At 33.8% G+C, this 18,577-nt stretch overlaps 1 protein-coding gene across 1 annotated transcript; it reads left to right on the top strand.

Annotated features, from left to right (window-relative positions):
• Positions 1 to 10,674: 10,674 nt before the first annotated feature.
• Positions 10,675 to 12,897, top strand: LOC123565992 (toll-like receptor 10). Its single transcript, XM_045359789.2, has one exon. The coding sequence runs from the start codon at positions 10,675 to 10,677 to the stop codon at positions 12,895 to 12,897; it is 2,223 nt and encodes a 740-aa protein (XP_045215724.2).
• Positions 12,898 to 18,577: the final 5,680 nt, after the last annotated feature.

Raw genomic sequence — 18,577 nt, forward strand, 5'->3', positions numbered from 1 at the left:
TCATAAGCTTGAAGCTTTTTACAGTTTAACGGCAAAACTTCATTTAACTTATAAAGAAAATGACATTGAAGCCGTCGAAAACCCCATTACCATAATTATATAAAAATGTAGGTGTTTAAAAGTGAAAGAAAATGCGTTACAATGGAAACACGCTACCACGCTACATGTAATAGAAATAACAAATCCCGCAGACTTAGGAGTGTCAAACATAAGACTGAAGAAATGTTTAGCCTGGTGCTTTTCGTTAAATCGTAAAATATTTTTCTCCTTCTTTCATTACGAAATACCTTAGAGTGTTTATGTACTTCAAAAACCAGGAGAAGATTTAACTTGAAGAGGCAAAAAAAAAGAAGAAAAAAAACGTGCAATTATTAACAGCAAAAACATTTAATTACACGAAGTACAATAATTTGCTTATGATTCTATTAAATATGAATCTACATTGTGACAAATATCATTTATCTTTAAAAATCCATATACAATGTAACTATTCTTGTATATTCAGAGGTATTTATAATTATTCTATCAAAGCATAACGAATCAACTAAACATGTGCCGGGCGGCAGACAAAAGAAGCTTAAAAAAAGTATCATTAAAGCAACCCCCCTAACACTTTTTTTTCAACATGATCATTTCTACACAGGCACGTGTCCCAGGTGGGGGGGCCAGGGGGGCCGCCCCCCCCCCCTCCCCCCCCCAGCTTGGCTGGCTAGTTACGATTTTATACTATGCCCTCAATTAACAAATTTATACACCATCGCAACTGGCCTTGAATTGACAGCAAAACACAGTCTAAATAGCCATAAACCGTGTCCGGTAGTGGGAAATTAGCACCTCCGGCATTCACAGATAAAAGTTTATCTGTGCATGCATCTATGGACCGCTGATTGTACTTGAATTGGGTAGTGGAGAAACTATTATGTTTTTAACTCTTTGGAAGTGTTATAAAAGTCATCACATTGTTGTTTCTGTTAAGTAAATCATAAATGAATCTGAAAATGAAACAATAAAATGTTTATTTTGTTTTTGCAACATTCCCCAAAATTATATAAATTTATAGATATTTAATCCTATCTTTTTATTATTACAACAATTATGAACTTTGAAACTACTGTACAATTTCACACTTTTTGTGGTCCAATAAAACTTTTTAAAAACTCTCATAGTTTTAAAAAGTAGTTTTCATCTCAGTAATCTACAAAACGCATCAAAAACTCGTTACATATGAGCATTTCAAACAAAAAATATCATTTAATATGTGCTGTGAGTGTTATAGTTTGTACATCAAAGAAGGAATAAAATACACATCTATTTATTTTATAGATCTTGAGATACAGTTTTAAGAGTTCATGACATTTGAAAATCTGTGATGTAAATAGTAATTGTCAATAATACTATCGTTGTTATTGTTGGAAATCAAAACATTTGGCCATTTTCAATAGGATAACCCTTAATAATTAGACTAGCCACAGACTGAAAACTACGAAATTTCTATGAGCTTTTTTCTTTTTTTACGATGTTCAATATAGACAAAAGCCAGTCTATTCAAGAGATTTTCTAAGAGGACGATGTTAAAATTGTATATTGGACTATGTATATAGACTGGCTCACGTTCAGTACATGAAATTCATAAAAATGAGGGGAAAAATCATCATAGTATATAGGAGCTAGTCTACTAATAAATCACTTAAACTACAACCTTTTTTTCAACTGGGTAACATACAGAAAAAAAAATCCATACACTGTAACTGTACATCATACATACATTGAAAAAGCTTGATTAACATATTAACAATTAGACTTTTCCTTAAATAAAAATACATTTATGCAATCCTTAAAGGTGATTCAGTAAGCAGGAAATGCATTCAGTTGATGTGGCCATATTAAAAAAAATATCAACAATCGGGAGGGATAGCCCTCCCGAACCCACACCCAGCATTGGCCCCCCAGCAAACAAATCCTTGCACACGGGCCTGCTAACAAGTTGTGAAAATAATAGATATTTAGTGGTATGTAAAAGTCTGCATTATTTCAATGAGCAGCAACGGTTAACTACCTCTTCACAATATATTTTTTTGGTTATTCTAAGTATGCATATTCCAGAGTGCATCACTTTTATACGGTTTTCGAGACAAGTTATTTCGCATAAAATATGTCGGGTAGTACTTTTTGCTACAAGCACTCTTGTTTATGTAATACTTTAAACCAAATAGATTACAACATGACACCTTGCATAAATCGGTCGGCTTAGTTTGTGTATTGACTGTCTAAGATCAACATTAAAATTGTGAATCTTTCTTTCTGATCAAATGGTGCTCTCGGGCAATAGTTTTTGACTACTTACTTGGTTTAAACATATTTTATTTCGGAAAACAAGCTATATTCATGGATTCAGTCGATCGTTAAAATATTAGTACGAAACACATTGTTATCGGAACCCGTGGATTTCAATTTTGTAATTTAAAACAAAAATCAAAAAATCTAAAAACAAAAATTAAAAATGGCTCGCTAATGGGCTCGAACCAGCAAATATTCCGCATATTAGCCACTGAGCCCCAAATACGACGACGAGTAATGGGTTCACTGCAATACATATTATGATATTTAAGACATTTAACTAAATTTATTTCCGTAAAACATACGGACAGCACTGGAGTTGGGGGCGAATATTAAGATATCGAACGCAATCACATTGAACGGGTTAAAAAAATGCACACAGACGATGAACTGTAAATGTTAAAGTTAAATATAATACAATGACTTTTCTGTACTTTTTTAAACCGCCCTGTTCTCCGTTTCTGCTTCGTTCTTAAAGTTTCTCAAAATACATGTGTAATAAAATAAGCAACAAACGGGTTACAAACCTGAATAAGTCCTTTATCAGAGCCTGATTCTCTCGCACTAATCCAATTTAAGTTCACTACGTCGTGACAGCGGGGGTTTATACCTGATACCATGCCAATTTTTCGGACGGGGTGTTTTAGATTGAGCTATAATATGACATATTTATTACATTTGTTATTGTCACATGATAGCTTTTAACTCTTATCTATATGAGTTACGTAATAAGGAATGTATTGTTTGTTTCTTATCATCTTAAATGGAAATAATTTTCTCATAGTGTTGACATCAATGCAATATTTTCGCTAACACGCTTGTAAAATATGAAAAAGAATAATAACATGTTGAATACGATTCGTACATATTTCTTTTTCCAGTTTTAAATGTGGTTTTTTTTTTTTGTTTTTTTTTTTTTTTTTGTTTGTCTTTATTTTATTTGATTACACAGCATGATTCGCAATATTATACATTTTATTTTTGGTCAATTGTAAAGCAAGTTTACAACTTACATTAATCACACTCGACACCTCATACCTGATTGAATCCACCGCAGGATGATATGTTATAGATGCAGCCAGTTTCCCACTAATTGCTCGAGCGCCAAGCAAGAACTACTGGTGCCATTTCACTGTCTTTGGTATGACGAGGCCGGGAATCGAACCCTCACAGTAACATACGGAACAAAAAAAATATACCGAATGAGATTATACTATCAGAAGGAATTAAGAAACTGTTCTTTCGGACACGTTCACAGAGCGTCTGACTTCGGATATTTGGAAGAAGAACGCCTTTCCCTTGTGCGTAATAAGCGACCACATAACTTGTCCGAACCCGCAAAGACTTGCACATCATATAAGCATGGGCAGTATTTTTTTTTTAATACAAAATCTACCTTTTAAGTCCCGATTGAGGCAGTGCCTTGATTCATATTATTTTTTTATGATTTTTCTTTTATATTTGAATACCATGGAGCGAAATACAAATCTATTGCTTTTGCAGACTTTACTGATTAATATTTTCGGGAAATTCCATCTTTTTTTTTTTTAATTCATACTCTTCAGAATTCAAGTTTGGTCCTGTGAAGTAAAGACGAAAAATCATTCCTGTTTAGAACAGTGAACGTTATATGCCATGATATTAAAGTCACCCGTTGTATATCAGTAAATTTAACTAAAAAAAAAAAATACAATAATGATATGTAAAAAATTTATTTCACTAATCTTGCCACCGATCAGACACCTCTTACCCTCAAGTTCTTTTATTATCATTTATGGTCAGTATATTTTCTTGCTCATATTATAGCATATTTTTGAAGAATGATAAAGTATTTGAAGTAGTTGCAGAAGTTCTCATACGAACGAAAAACTGGGACAAGCTTCAGAGAGTGAATATAACTTGCATAGTAAATCGCGAGTTTTGAAGCTGGGTGGGTGTCTTTGGTAGTAATTGAGACTGAGAATAATAAATAATAAAAAAAGCACAACACAACGCAACGTTAAGCATATATTAACGTCCCCTCTTATTCAAAGTAAATTCACGAAACAATTTAGTCATGTATAGTTCTGGTGGTCGTTTGTAAAAATAACGGGAAAATTTTATATATTATACAACGTATCAGATTTACATCTTGAAAGTTCGTTATAACTGCCATTTAATTTTTTTAAAAATGTTTCATTTATATATTCAAGACGAAAAGAAGAACGACACCGAAACACCATTAAAATTACATTTTTGCGAAATTAAATAACGACTCTCCCTTCTTAAGTATGTTCGCCATAAGCACTTCTATAACAGACGACTTTAGAAAAAAATCAAGGATCCAAACAATTTAAAAGCAATACACTACCGACAGCACTTGTATATATCTTTAAATAATCTGACCGCAGTATTTGTTGTTAAAACGTAATAACTGTTTTCTTTTCTTTCCTTTTTTTTCCTTAAGGAAAGCGGATATAATAATACCAACATAACATAAGCACAAAAAATAACTCAGGTATTGTTTGATATAATAAATTAATTTCTAATATTTCCCAAATTTGCATACGATCATCTAATATGCCAAATTTCGTCTTGGTACTACCAAACACATTTCGCTCAATACTTCAAATAAATTCACTGATTAAATATTACATAATATTTGATGTTTATTCTTAAATTTATAATTGCCGCATTATTCTATATAAACTTTACTTACAGACAACATAACCAAGAGCATAAACAAGCTCAATACGAAAAATTTCTGTCAAAAAGATATTCTTTATTGTTGAAACAAGCGCACAGTATAAGAGGTCTATTTAACATATTAACGCGTCATGCCTGTATGGTGGTACATATCTTCTCCTTGTATCTTGGCTGAAATAGAGGACCCTTTTAACTTTGTGCAAATGATTGGGAGGTGGGTATAATATAACGGATCAAGCTGTGTTTTATTGGCGTTGAACCAATATCGTTTAATTATGTTTTACTATAATCTAAATGTTTGATGGAGGACGCTGTAAATATTACATTTTAAGGATTCTGGAATAATTTACGGCGTCAAACGCTTGGAGATTGTATAAATCTTTAGTAAATAGTAAAATAGCAATGTTGCCGTTTTTAATGAGTTTATTTACTCCACTGTTATTCATGATTATTAAAAAATAATTTCCATATTCAAGGAGAACAGATTGCATGAATGAAACGACCATAATCACAAAAATACTCCAAACATAGCTACCGGAAAAAAAAAGGAGTCAGTTTCAGTTTTCTAAATGTGAATGCATGAAATGCAAAGCAAACATTCTGTAGGCATTGTTTCAGGTGACTTCGAGTAACTACTGTTTCTTCCTACCTACCTTCGACCTCTACTCTCCCGTCCTATGTACTTTCCGTGAAACTTATTTTTCATAAAAAGAGAAACAATATACAAAAGTCAGTCAATCAATTTTAAGCCTCTCAAAATGTTTTGAAATATACATTTTTATAACCCTTACTATGCTAAATTGCTATACTAAACTTGTCCAATTTCAATTGGAGGATCGGACAAATCACTGTAACAAGGGAACGCTTACTGAACTGCGAACAGTGTCAGATCATGTCAAACTGCACTGGTGTGCAGGCTGATCGTGATCTACACTGGTCACAAAGGCAGATCAGCCTGAGTCCATCATTAGATAAGTTAAGATATAATGATATATAGTTTTTCTGTTATCGGAGTAATGAAATTAAACTTAGTTTATTGGTGAATGTTTAAAAAAATATCTGAATACGTTGAAAACATAAACGTAAGGTTGTGAAAATAAGACCAGGATTTAGAAAGCTAAATATTCTATTTGCCGTGAATGTTTATAATAAAATACGTCGTATATTGTGCGGAGCTACACAGTCGGCCTGGGTTCCGTATGATTACACTGCAAGAAGGTAAGGAACGCCATTACGTAAAATCCCACAGTCCTGCGCAAGTGAAAGATAATATCTAAAGAAAATAAAAGATTTTGACGTATTTAAATTTCCGCTCATAATCCTTTTCAAGAAACTAAGTTACGACTGTGATAGAAAAGGAAATAAATATGTATGAAAGTGAAAACAGATTATATAAATCAATAGAAATAAAAATCAGCTCATCTGAAACCTGACCCATTTTAACTTGATAAATAATACTAGTGTAAATGAAATAAATAAATAAATAAAGTTGTTCGCGGCGTTGAACTTTCTCGTATTTTTTTTTTTGTGCTGCACAAATATTCTGTTTTTGTAAGAATGCGAAGCAGTAACATAGACCATGGAGATGAGATATTATTTAATCAACTCTGTCACAACAAAACTATGGATTTTCTTCTTTCTCTCGCTAAAACAAACATTAATTCACATTCAAAGTACAATAACAACAATATATATAAATAAAAGACATAATATTCGAAAGCATTTTGGGGCGACTAATCCCGAAATACTAGTACAATAAGATTTATCAGAATCATATCAATATTATCATAAATCTGAAACCGATACTCGATGGAACTAAGACGAACTGGGAAATCCCAATCACCAACTACGATAACGAAAACGACGAACAACACGATACGAAAACACGATCTGCGATAGTACGATCGTACAGTCGCGTTTTCACCATCGTAATTATCGTATGATCGCGTATTCGTATACCGAAGAATCGTGATATCGCATTTCAATACCGTAGCTATCACGTAAACCACCCTCGAACATTCGCGTTACCACTATCATATTGTCGCTATCAGTCAACGTACTATCGCATTATCACCATCCGTAACGTCACGCTATCACCAACCGCTTGTTGCTTTAATCATCATCCGTATTGTCGCGTCATCATCATCGTACTGCGTGCGTTATCACAATCGTCAACTATCGTATACTGTCGCGTTATCATCATCAACTAATCGCGTTTATCACCATCATACTGTCGCGCTATTACCATCGCACTGTCGCGTTATCATCATCGTACTGTCGCATCAACTCATCATCGTACTGTCGCGTTATTACCGCATACGTACTATCACGTCATCATCATCAAATCGCTTTTCCTTGGCCATGTGCATAGGAGAATCCCCAGCAGAGTTCAGGTAATATTTTTTCATGCCTAATTTATACTGTTAAAATTCGAAATGATTTCTGTTGCTTGTTCACGGGTTGTATAAACGCATTTCAAGGTAAAACCAAAATGGTATCTTTGTGCAAAACTCCTGCAGGTCAATCGCTTATCAGTTTTCTATACATCTGACCCGGTTCGAATCTGCATATCGCCAATCTTGATGGGCGGGGAACTGTAGTTCTAAAAGCAACTTCTAATCTTGTAATTTTGAGCATGCACATGCACACCGAAGGCGATGATGCCCATAAGCTTATCACAGTACGATGGTGTTTAACACAACAGTAACACGGTAATAACGCGACAGTACGTGATGATACGCGAAATAACGATACTATGATAACGTAAAAACGCGAACAGTGAAATGGTAAAAACGCGAACACACATATATCACATTATCATCATCGTACTATCGTATTATTAACGTTTACGTTATTCGTAGTATCACGTATTTAACATCGGGTGTTGGGTCGGTTTTCATTATCGTAGTTTTCGGTTATTTCGAGTTTTATCAACGTACTATCGAGTATCGCGTTCAAATGAACACATTCAAAAGGCGATGAACCCTAACGGAATTCCGTATAAATGCGATCTACTGATTAATCAGTGATTTGTATCTTCGTAGATGTAGCTGCTCACCCCTCTCAAATTAAGCCCCTCCGATAAGGCAGGTGGATTTTGAGTCATAAATTCGATAATGGTTAGCCGTTTTCATTTCCTGCCGTAAATGTGTCAATGCACCATCTCCTAAGATCACTGCCCAGTTGACAATATTTGCCGTGCGTTACTTATATCAAATAAGGTATAAAAAACGGGATTAAACGAAAATAATACAAAGAAAACTATGAATCAGTTTAGTGCGACATATACCACACCGTGTAGACCTAGAAACGGAAAACGGACAAATAAATTTTGAAAAATAGACATTTATAATTATTTCCATTGTTTTATCTATAGTTTGTAAGGTCACCGGAGTAAAAGAATAGCAAAGAAAAACTATTTTCCGAAACATTTATCTTTTATATATTCTTACAGTCGTTTGGTCACTTGCTGATTTTATATTGAATTAAAATTCAAGGATGTGTCAAGGACATTGCCTGAATCGTTTAAAGTGCAATATCATGTAATGCGAATATTATATAACATGGTGAAAAAAAAAATGCACATAAAGCTAATCGATCACTGCCATTTTTACGAAATCAAAAATTTATCCAGCAAAGCATAATAAGACCGTAAACGAAACTTATATGCTCATTGAAAAATCATTAATGATTAATGTTTTATGGTACAGTATTAGTTTCTATACAATTGTTAATGTTAGGTCTGTTTAATTAAGGTTTTTTTTGGAAAAGAACATGTAAAGCAAACTAAACAAACTACAAAAGTTTTTTCATTTAAACAGTACAATATACTGATGTAAAAATACAATATTAATATAAAAATAGAATTCAAACTAAAACTATTTTAAAAAAAAGGAAAAGCAATAAAAAAAAACAGCAGCCTGAATAAACAAGATTCAAGCTGTGAAAAGCTGACTGAAAATACGAGATGACTGCCAAAAATACCCGCTACATTTTCAGTTAGATAAAACGATGCGGATGCCAATAGTTTTCAGCAAAAGCGTAGAAACAATCTGACATAAAGGACCACTAATGCAAATCTAATTTTGACATACAGGTAACAAAGAAATAACGTCAGGTGAATTCCTGCAGAAGCCGTCAAAACCCGCCCGCAGGCTATTTCCGGTGCGCGTTAAAATATATATTACCACTAATAAAGATAGCTAGCATACATTTAATTGAGATGAGATCTCTTCTTTACACGAAAATAAACATTTAGAGTTCTTGTTATTATTATTATCATTGTTGTTGTTATTATTATTTATTTATTTATTTATTTATTATTATTATTGTTAACTTCTTGTTGTTATTATTATTGTTATTTTAAGAAAATCAATTGCAAGTACAAATTGTTGCGTAAACCAACAAGAACTGATTCTATATATGAAAGTAAGAATAAATGGGGGAATAACCCCATTTTCAAAACAGGAAAAATTCTCCCGCAGGTGAACTCTCCCGCTGGAGTTCGCCAGTATCACATGTGGGAGGAAACCTCCAGTGGGAGATTTTCAGAACGTTTATTTTCAGGTCTAATATAGAAATAACACAACATTAAATACTAAGAAATACTTAACAGCGATAAATAATGAATTTCAGAAATTTTGTTAAAACCCGATGGGTAATTTCTCCCGCAATTCTCAAAGTGGGAGAAACCTCCAATTGGACCTCCCATGGGATAGCGAAAACCCCGCGGGAGAAAAAAATACTCCCATGGGAGGACCAACTTTGAAGCCGTCCCAAGAGTTCTTTGTTTGAGATATTTGAAAGGAAATGGCCAATTATTTCTCTATGAGACCCGAACTATTGTTAGGTGTCAAAAGATCACAAAAAAGTCAAAGATAAAAGGTAGCTGAGTTTGCGAAAATTCCGGATTTGCAAACTAAATCCGGAGACTGTTAATATATGAATTATGACCGGCAATCGTGCAAAATCGTGTTCACCGTCGTAAATAAGTCACTGCCTGGGTAGCCCATTGATGTTGCACCAACTCGTGAAAAGTGGTACTAATAGCTTCCTCGCCTGGCGGATAGCTCTAGAACTGGTCAACACGATGTCAGTATAATGTGACTTGGTGGGTATCATGTTACGTGTCTACGTGACATGCCAGATTGGAAACCCTACAGAGATGGACATTTTGCTATAAGTAGGCGCCGTCGCTCATATGATGAAAAAAAAAATATTGAAAAAGACTCTAAATCCTAATGATTCATGATAATTGAATCAAGTTAATTTGACTGTGGTTTTGATTATATGATTATATTAAACTGTAACCATATGAGAAAATTTAAAAGTTTCAATCAATCTGCGATTGAAAAGCTTTACCTGAATAGATGAAAGATTAAGTTACCCAGATTTTATGCACCCATTCTTCCTTGTTTTATTACCTGACACTTTGTGTTATTTTGTCAGTGTTACCCAAATATTGCACTACTTACTTAAACTGTCAAAGTTTGTTTCTGGCTTCCTCTTAATCTTAATATGTAGGTTTGAACAGAATATAATAAAAGCCGGGAACATGTTTTCACAGTTCAAATAAATAGTACCATATGTTTATAGCAAATTCATACCTCAATTCGCGCCTAAAGAAACGAAGTTAAATCAGATATTTTCAAGATGAAAGCGACTTGTCTCAATATTGTGTTGTTATTAGCTGGAATTGCCGCTACTTCTTGTACAGAAGACAGCTATTGGTGTAAGCCACTCGTTGGAGGAACTTTACAATGTAACCATTTTCCAAACGAAATTCTAGCTGGAATATCTGAAGTAAAAATTGTTGAATTCATGGAACAGTACAACGAAGTGATTGTAAATAGTTCATGTTTTGAGTCGGAAACCTGGAGTAAAGTGACACATTTAACGCTAGACGATAGATCCGTAGACAATGGCGATCGAATACTAAAATTTCAGGCAAAGTGTTTCATTCAGCTCGATGTTTTGCAAGAGCTGCATGTTCATGTAGCACGTCAAATTCGTCTTGAACCAGACGCCTTTCTTGGATTAAATTTTACTAAAGTATTAGATTTTAGCGAATGTGGAAGATTAAGTTTAGGCGAACTTTCTTCCGCGATCGGCTCAGCTAATATCAAAAGTTTGGAAAGGCTTGAAATATCCAGTATTGGCACTAGAAATGGGGCATTTGAAATAAATAGGGATTTTTTTGAAGCGCTCGCAAATACAAACATTAAACATATTGATATGAGTAAAAATGTGGTTACGCAATTTCGTCCTTTCCAGCTTCATTTGCTGGAAAAATTAGAAGTTCTAAATTTGTCGAACTCCCCTATTACTGATATATCGTTAAACTATAACAACTCGGTAAAACATTCCACATTATATAAAAGTCTTAAAGTTTTGGATTTGAGTCACATAAATTTGCCACGGTTTGAATTTTTAATAGAAGACAGTGTACAATTTATTGATGTTTTCCGAGTTTCGCACATTTCTTACTTCTTAGAGCAAGTGTTTTCAATCCGCAGTATTAATGGGAGTGGCATATTGAAACAAACATTGGAGATTCGAATTTTAAATTTTACAGTTGCTAATGACATACAATGGCTCCTACAAGAAATCAATTTAAGCAAAAACAATTTAATCCGATTGGATGTTCAAATCTATTGTGGCAATCACACGGCTAACAGAATTACGATGATCGACCTAGCCGAAAACAACTTAGAATTCCTTCATCCGAGTATTCTCTCTTTCATGCCACGCATAGAAACGCTAGATCTTTCAAACAATTTGCTAAATAAGATGATGGATGAAAGTGATATTCTATTTGAGAATTTGCTTTCTTCATTGCTTCAGTTGAAGTCAATAAGTCTTTCCGCTAATAATTTGCTTGCTATTCCTAAAAATATGTTTGTAAAAAATGTTGATCTTGAGACAGTTGACCTTTCTTCAAACAGCATCAGCCAAGTAACATTCACTTTAAGCCATGCAAAAAAGCTGAAATTTCTTGACCTTCGGAACAATGAAATAAAATTCATTGATGAAACGTCTATAGAACTCCTTAACTCAATTTCTACAGAAAAATGCCCAGAAGCAATCGTGAATCTTCAGGACAATCCAGTTTCGTGCTCTGAATGTAAGTCAGAAAGATTCCTAACATGGCTTCTTCAGACGAAGATTATAAATCCATCAAAGGTCAAATGCATTGGAGAAAATGGTAACAGAATTAAAGTCACAAACGCCGCTATCGAACTTGTACAGCAAATATGTGAACGACAGAAAGTTTTGATTGCCACAAGTGTTTCCGCTGGAACGTTTGTGCTTTTGGTAATAATTTTCATAACCTTTGTATACAAGCGATGGACACAAATACGTAAAAAGAGAAACAGGAAAAGCGTTCTACAGTTGTTGCAAAATGGACAGGGGAAATTTGAATTTGTTGCTTTCCTTTCATACAGCAGCTCGGATGAAGAGTTTGTGGAAAGTAATGTATATTATTCATTGAGAGACAACCTGAAGCTGCAAACAGGAATACAACGGGAACTTGTCTGTTCCGGAGATCGTTTTTTACGACCAGGTTTCTTTGTGCTTGATGAAACTATCAGATGCATAGAGAAATCAGCTGTGATTATCATTGTGTTATCTAATGATTTTTGTACGAGCAACTACTGTCACAATGAGCTCGAGCAGGCAATACAGCTGCAAAGACCAATCATACTGATGATAAAAGGGACTGTCGATGAAGAGTTAATGAAGCCGAGGCTAAAACTGCTGTACAAGGAGAATGTCAGAATTCTCTGGACGGAACAAAACGGACAATACGTTCTGAAAACAACATGGGAAAACGTGTGTTCTTCTGTTCTTGATCTTATTGCGTTTAACCTTTAAAGTAGAAAATATAAAGATCCTTTTCTTTGTATTCATATTTTCCTTTAGGGAAACAAATATTTTCAGGTATTGACCATATAGAGTCTACACCTTTAGCATAATTTGAAAATTTTTAACTATCAATGGTTTATAGTCGTAATATTACAGGCCATCTGCTTAAAAATTGTATATAAAATTATGTGCATTTATTCCAGTCTTTATTTACAAATATCGTAAAAGAAGATTTTAACCACTATTAACTTATTAACGAGTACAATAAAAATGTAACATGTCCGGCGATAGATCATTAACCATTCCCAATTTCTTAAACCGGTTTTAAGCCAGCCACTTGCTCTGAATGTTATGCTGATGATTTTGAAATGGGGCTACAAAAGGCATTCGGTTGGATATAGATACATGTAAATAGATTATGAAACAAGAAAACAGTGATTCTGCATATCACAACGGACTATTTAAAAGGTTTACATGAAAGTTTTAAAAATAGACTCGTCCCGATTTAATGTAATTTGTTGTCAAGTCATGTTACTACTGTCAATAACAAGTAATATAACCTTCAATAGTCACCGCGCGTTAAACAGCTTAATAGATCATCTTATTGATGTTTTGTTCTGATTTCATTTCATGATTTTGTTATTTTCTGATGATTTTACTTTATTTCATTTTTTTTTATAATGATGTTATGATTTCATTTCATGATTTGCTATGTACTCATAATATGATTGCCTTTTATGATTTTGTTATGTTCTGATGTAATAATTTCATATCTTGAGTTTGTTATGTTTTTGATATTATGATTTCACGTTTTGATTTTTTTCATGATTTTATTCTATGATTTTGTTATGTACTAATGTAATGATTTCATTTCATGATTTTGTATAGAGTGATGTCATCATGGTAATGATTTCATATCATGAGTTTGTTATGTTTTGATGCTAAGATTTCACTTTTTGATTTTTGGTGTCATGATTTTATTATATGATTTTTTTATGTACTGATGTTATGATTTCATTTCATGAGTTTGTATATACTGATGTAATGATTTCATTTCATGATTTTATTATGTTTTGATTTCACATTTTGATATTGTTGTGTTCTGATATTTGAGCTTTTATTCTATGATTTCATTTTCTGATTTTGTTATGTACTGATATAACCATTTTATTTGATGATTCTGTTATATACTGATGTAATGACTTTATTTCATGATTGTGTTGCCTATGTTATGTCTTGAAATAAATTTTATTTTGTTCTGTTCTGCATGATAAAGGTGGGTCACGATACTTTCTTTGCTTAGTTCTAGTAATAAAAATAAATATATATCAGGATATGTCTGAATACTATTAAATATTTACATCGAAATACTCATTCATGTTTAAGATATTCTTAACAGGATTTTTCTTGGATTTATTCTAAATTTTAGATTCTTTATTAGAATTCATAGTATATCCAATTCGAAAAACCGGGCTGTTTCTGATATAAGACAACTTAAATAAAAGAAAACACCTGTTTCTACAGTTAGCTGATGTGGAAAATTTTATTATTGTGCTTAAAGCTTTCGCCAACAGTTTGGGTGAAGTTTTTCAACATGTTCATTTCGACCAAGTTTGACACTGCAAAAAAAAGATGAATAGGGTGAAAATAAAAGTTAGATATTGGTAAAAATGCAAGAAGAATGTAAATTTTAGTATTATATATTATATAGTCTTATTGGAATGTCTTGCAAAAATGTCAGATAGTTTGTACAACTAACCACTTTCAGAGTACTTACATTTTATGGATTTTTGAGAGAAACTATTTTTCGCCTAAATGTGTGGGTTAGTTCCTTTAAATAAATTCATATTTACGATAACTATTCTCATATTCCGCCGTAAGCAGGAAGAAGTAATAAAACGACAGGTGTACTTTGAACGTAGGTTGTATGGCGTTTTGCAAATAAAGTAAACATTAACATGATTTATACGTGAGCGTGCGCAGAATATGATATGAAATTTGACTCACCTAAGCAGTGATCTCCGCCTACAGCAAACCCTCTGCCACAACAAAAACAAGATTTTCATAAATGGCTTTTGTTCATCATCTTGTGTTAGGTTTTAGCGATTATTTCGGATATTGTTCAGAGATTTTAGGCTGCTGTGGTTGATGAAAAGAAAAAAGAAATGATCAAAAAGTAAAAAAAGAATGAATTTCTTTCACGCGGTATTTGTAACGACAGAGAATAATGTAGCGCTAGGGGAGGTAATCCTTCGCGGGGTTTGGTAAAATATATATCATTTAAAGGCAAACATTCGGTACTGACATGGGCACTTTCACAGGTTCCTGGTATTTTGGAAGAGATTCGTACCAAATTATTTTACCGTTCAATTAATCTTTATGAAATTTTCTCAATGGCAAAAAAAGTTTTTTTCCTGGAAATTCTGGCTGTAATATTTAAATACTGACAATGAAATGAAACTAACGCACTCGCAGAATAATGAGTGTTCGCCATTGAATTGACAGTGCCATGAAGGTAGCGGACCCGTAATAAAGATAAAATGTAGATCATCTTTGATGCAAGACAAATATTTTCAGTCGAAAGAACACACTGTAAAATCATCTTAAAATATACCACAAAATATAGTGGTGGTGTATAATCTAAGTTTTTATGACATATTCTGTAATACTATATCTTTATTTCATTATGAAAATGCTACCTGGATGTCAAGTATAGATTTGTCATGTGATTCACACAAAATAAGGAATATAGCTCTACACAGCAAACAAAACAGATCTTTTAAATCCACCGTAAAGCAACAAGCATTTTTCGCGCCATTTTCTTATTTAGTGTCTGTATAACAGCATAGAAAATTCGTTTTTATAACAATATGAGTAGATATCGATTGTCAATTTGGATCCATTACTTGAAACGACCTTTGAGCATATATTCACACTAAAATAAATTAGCCCTGTTTAATTCCTATAATGAACTCGTCCATCTTTCAATTTGGACAGTATTATCAACTGTTAAAAGAAACTGACTGAATGGCGAACGGTGCAGATCATAATTAGACTGCACAGATGTGCAGGCTGAATATGATATACACTGGTCGCAAAGGCAGAATCAATCGTGCCGAGCATGATACGGGTTAAGGGATGACTTCTCATGAAAAATGCTCTTTGTTGCATGATATTATAATATGTATTATTATAGAAGTAACCAATGGATCGTCATATTTCTTTGTAATCCTATATAGGTTTAATAAATGTCTTTGATATAAAGTGTCATCTTTATTTCCCATATAAAACTGGCAATGTTTGAAGTACACCGCATACTCTACCTTTGAACAACAGTCCATTTGGATGCGCACGTTATATTTCGCCCATGAATGAATCGGATTTATGGTGTATAGGCACACAGCACAACAGCAGCACGGGCCTCATAAATTTGTTTCCTAAAAATTGGTTTGAATTATGTCCTGTAGATAACTTTCAAAAGCTATGACGGGTGTCTCCAAGAAATACTAGTTTCTTCTTATCAAAGGTGTGGGTAAATATGTATGGTGTGCGCATGCGTGTTCTTGCGTGTGTAAAAAATTGAGTTTGTCTCATCTTAATCTACATTATAATCTTGCTGTTTACTGGTTGCAATGCATATTACATTATTTAAAAAAATCCCACCACATTTGAGCCGCGTCATGCGACCAGCATGAATCCAGACCAGCTTGCGCATCCGCTCAGTCTGGTCAGGATCCATGCTGTTCGCTTCCAAAGTCTATTGGGCAGGCTGGTCTGGATCCATGCTGGTCACAAAGCCACTATGTTGGTTTTCTCATGGCGCGGCACATTTATTCAAAAGAAAAGAAAAGGACAACGGTCTTAATGTATCAAAAAGATGCACGTGATCAACACAAAGTATCTATATCCGCTGACTAATGTCATTTGAGCCGCGCCATGAGAAAACCAACATAGTGGCTTTGCGACCAGCATGGATCCAGACCAGCCAGCGCAGCCGCGCAGTCTGGTCAGGATCCATACTGTTCGCTAACAGTTGGTCTAGTTGCAATAGGCTTTGAAAGCGAACAGCATGGATCCTGACCAGGGGTGTCTAACTCGAAACTTACGATATCGCTGAATTTACGAGGTTATATACGACAGTGTTAAGGTAACACTAAGGTAACGCTATTTCGATAACTCAAAGCATGCCTTATCAGCCTCGTATGTTGAGCCTGACTTACGATACCGTAAACGTAAAAAAGTGCATAAAAATGAAACGGGAATCTTCCACATTTCTAATTGTCCTATCTTTAAGGAAAAAATATGTAACAACCTGTAATTATTTCCTTCATTTTTGTGTTGATTTAGTTTAACTAAAGCAATTAGAAAATATTTATTAAATCTCACAGGTGTCCGTACCGGAGCAAGGGGATATGGAGATTTTTGGAACATCGTGAAATCGTTCAAAAGGTCCTTTTTGCTGTTGTCTAAAAATGTCGGTATACATATTCATCGGATGTCAGATATTTCCATATTTAAAAGCGGCAACCTAGACATTTCAGAAATATTTTTATAATGAAGTTCGTGTAATAATTGTTGATTATAAGGAAGCGTGAAAGGGCCATCAGACGCAAATACGTTTTATTACGTTAGTGTCGCGGAAAGGATATAATTATAGTTGATATGATTATTTATCGCCTTTTTCAGACATATCAAAAAATTACCCGGCCCAGTGGGCCTATAAGCCAACAGTGAATGAAATTCGTATGAAATTAATGGCTTACAAAAGGCACCCTAATGTGTTTTCTAGTAAAAGAAGTTAAGTGCCACATTTGTGATCAGGAAAAGTTAATAGGTTCTTATGTAATTGTACTAAAACAGTTTGTAACTGACCAATAATACATTGAATATATACAATAGCGACAAAATTATACATAATATGTATATACAGGTTAGGTAAATTTGAATGGTAAAGGCAACGCGCCGACAGTGGTTAGTTAGGGAGGTTGTGTCCCACCCTCCTCCATAGGATGGTTTGTGGGGGTGGGGGGGCTCCCCCAAGGAAAAATAGGATATAATATATGAAAAACACATTTTGGTGCGCTGTTTTTATTTAAAAGAAAAAAAAAACTCTTTCCACTCCGTGGTCTACCCCGGGTATTAATATTAATTTATGGTTCATTTGTAATGTCTCTCTCTTGCGATGGAGGTCTCGGGTGCAACAGAGGACTTACTTTTTGGGAGGTGAACGTATAACGTATTCTGGTTTATCTCATACGAGTAAAATTAAATGTAAAATGTTCAGACAATTTTCCCTACAATCAAAGTTCCGTCTAATGTTGCTGTCATGCTGAAAAGGACATTAGTTTTCTATGAAAACAGTTCTTCTTTCATACAATGACAGGCATATCGTCATTTTTCGACAATAGAAATATAAAAAAAGAAATTCAATAAATAAAATTTGAAGGCTAAGAGGATGAGATATAAGATGAAATGAAGATTCAAAGAGGCTTTTTGCACACGTTTAATGTTAAACTGTGACAGAGGTATACAGTACATCCTGCATTAGCGGTCACCTGTAGACAGGTATTAATTAAGCAGTCACTTGCCTTAAGTAGCCAATCTAGAAACTTCCCAAACTGACGTATCTATTGTTCCGAACGAAAAGCTCTAAGATATTGTTTTGATATAATTATGGGCAACACCTTTG

The sequence above is a fragment of the Mercenaria mercenaria genome, chromosome 1, assembly GCF_021730395.1.
Source record: "Mercenaria mercenaria strain notata chromosome 1, MADL_Memer_1, whole genome shotgun sequence".
Classification (NCBI taxonomy): domain Eukaryota; kingdom Metazoa; phylum Mollusca; class Bivalvia; order Venerida; family Veneridae; genus Mercenaria; species Mercenaria mercenaria.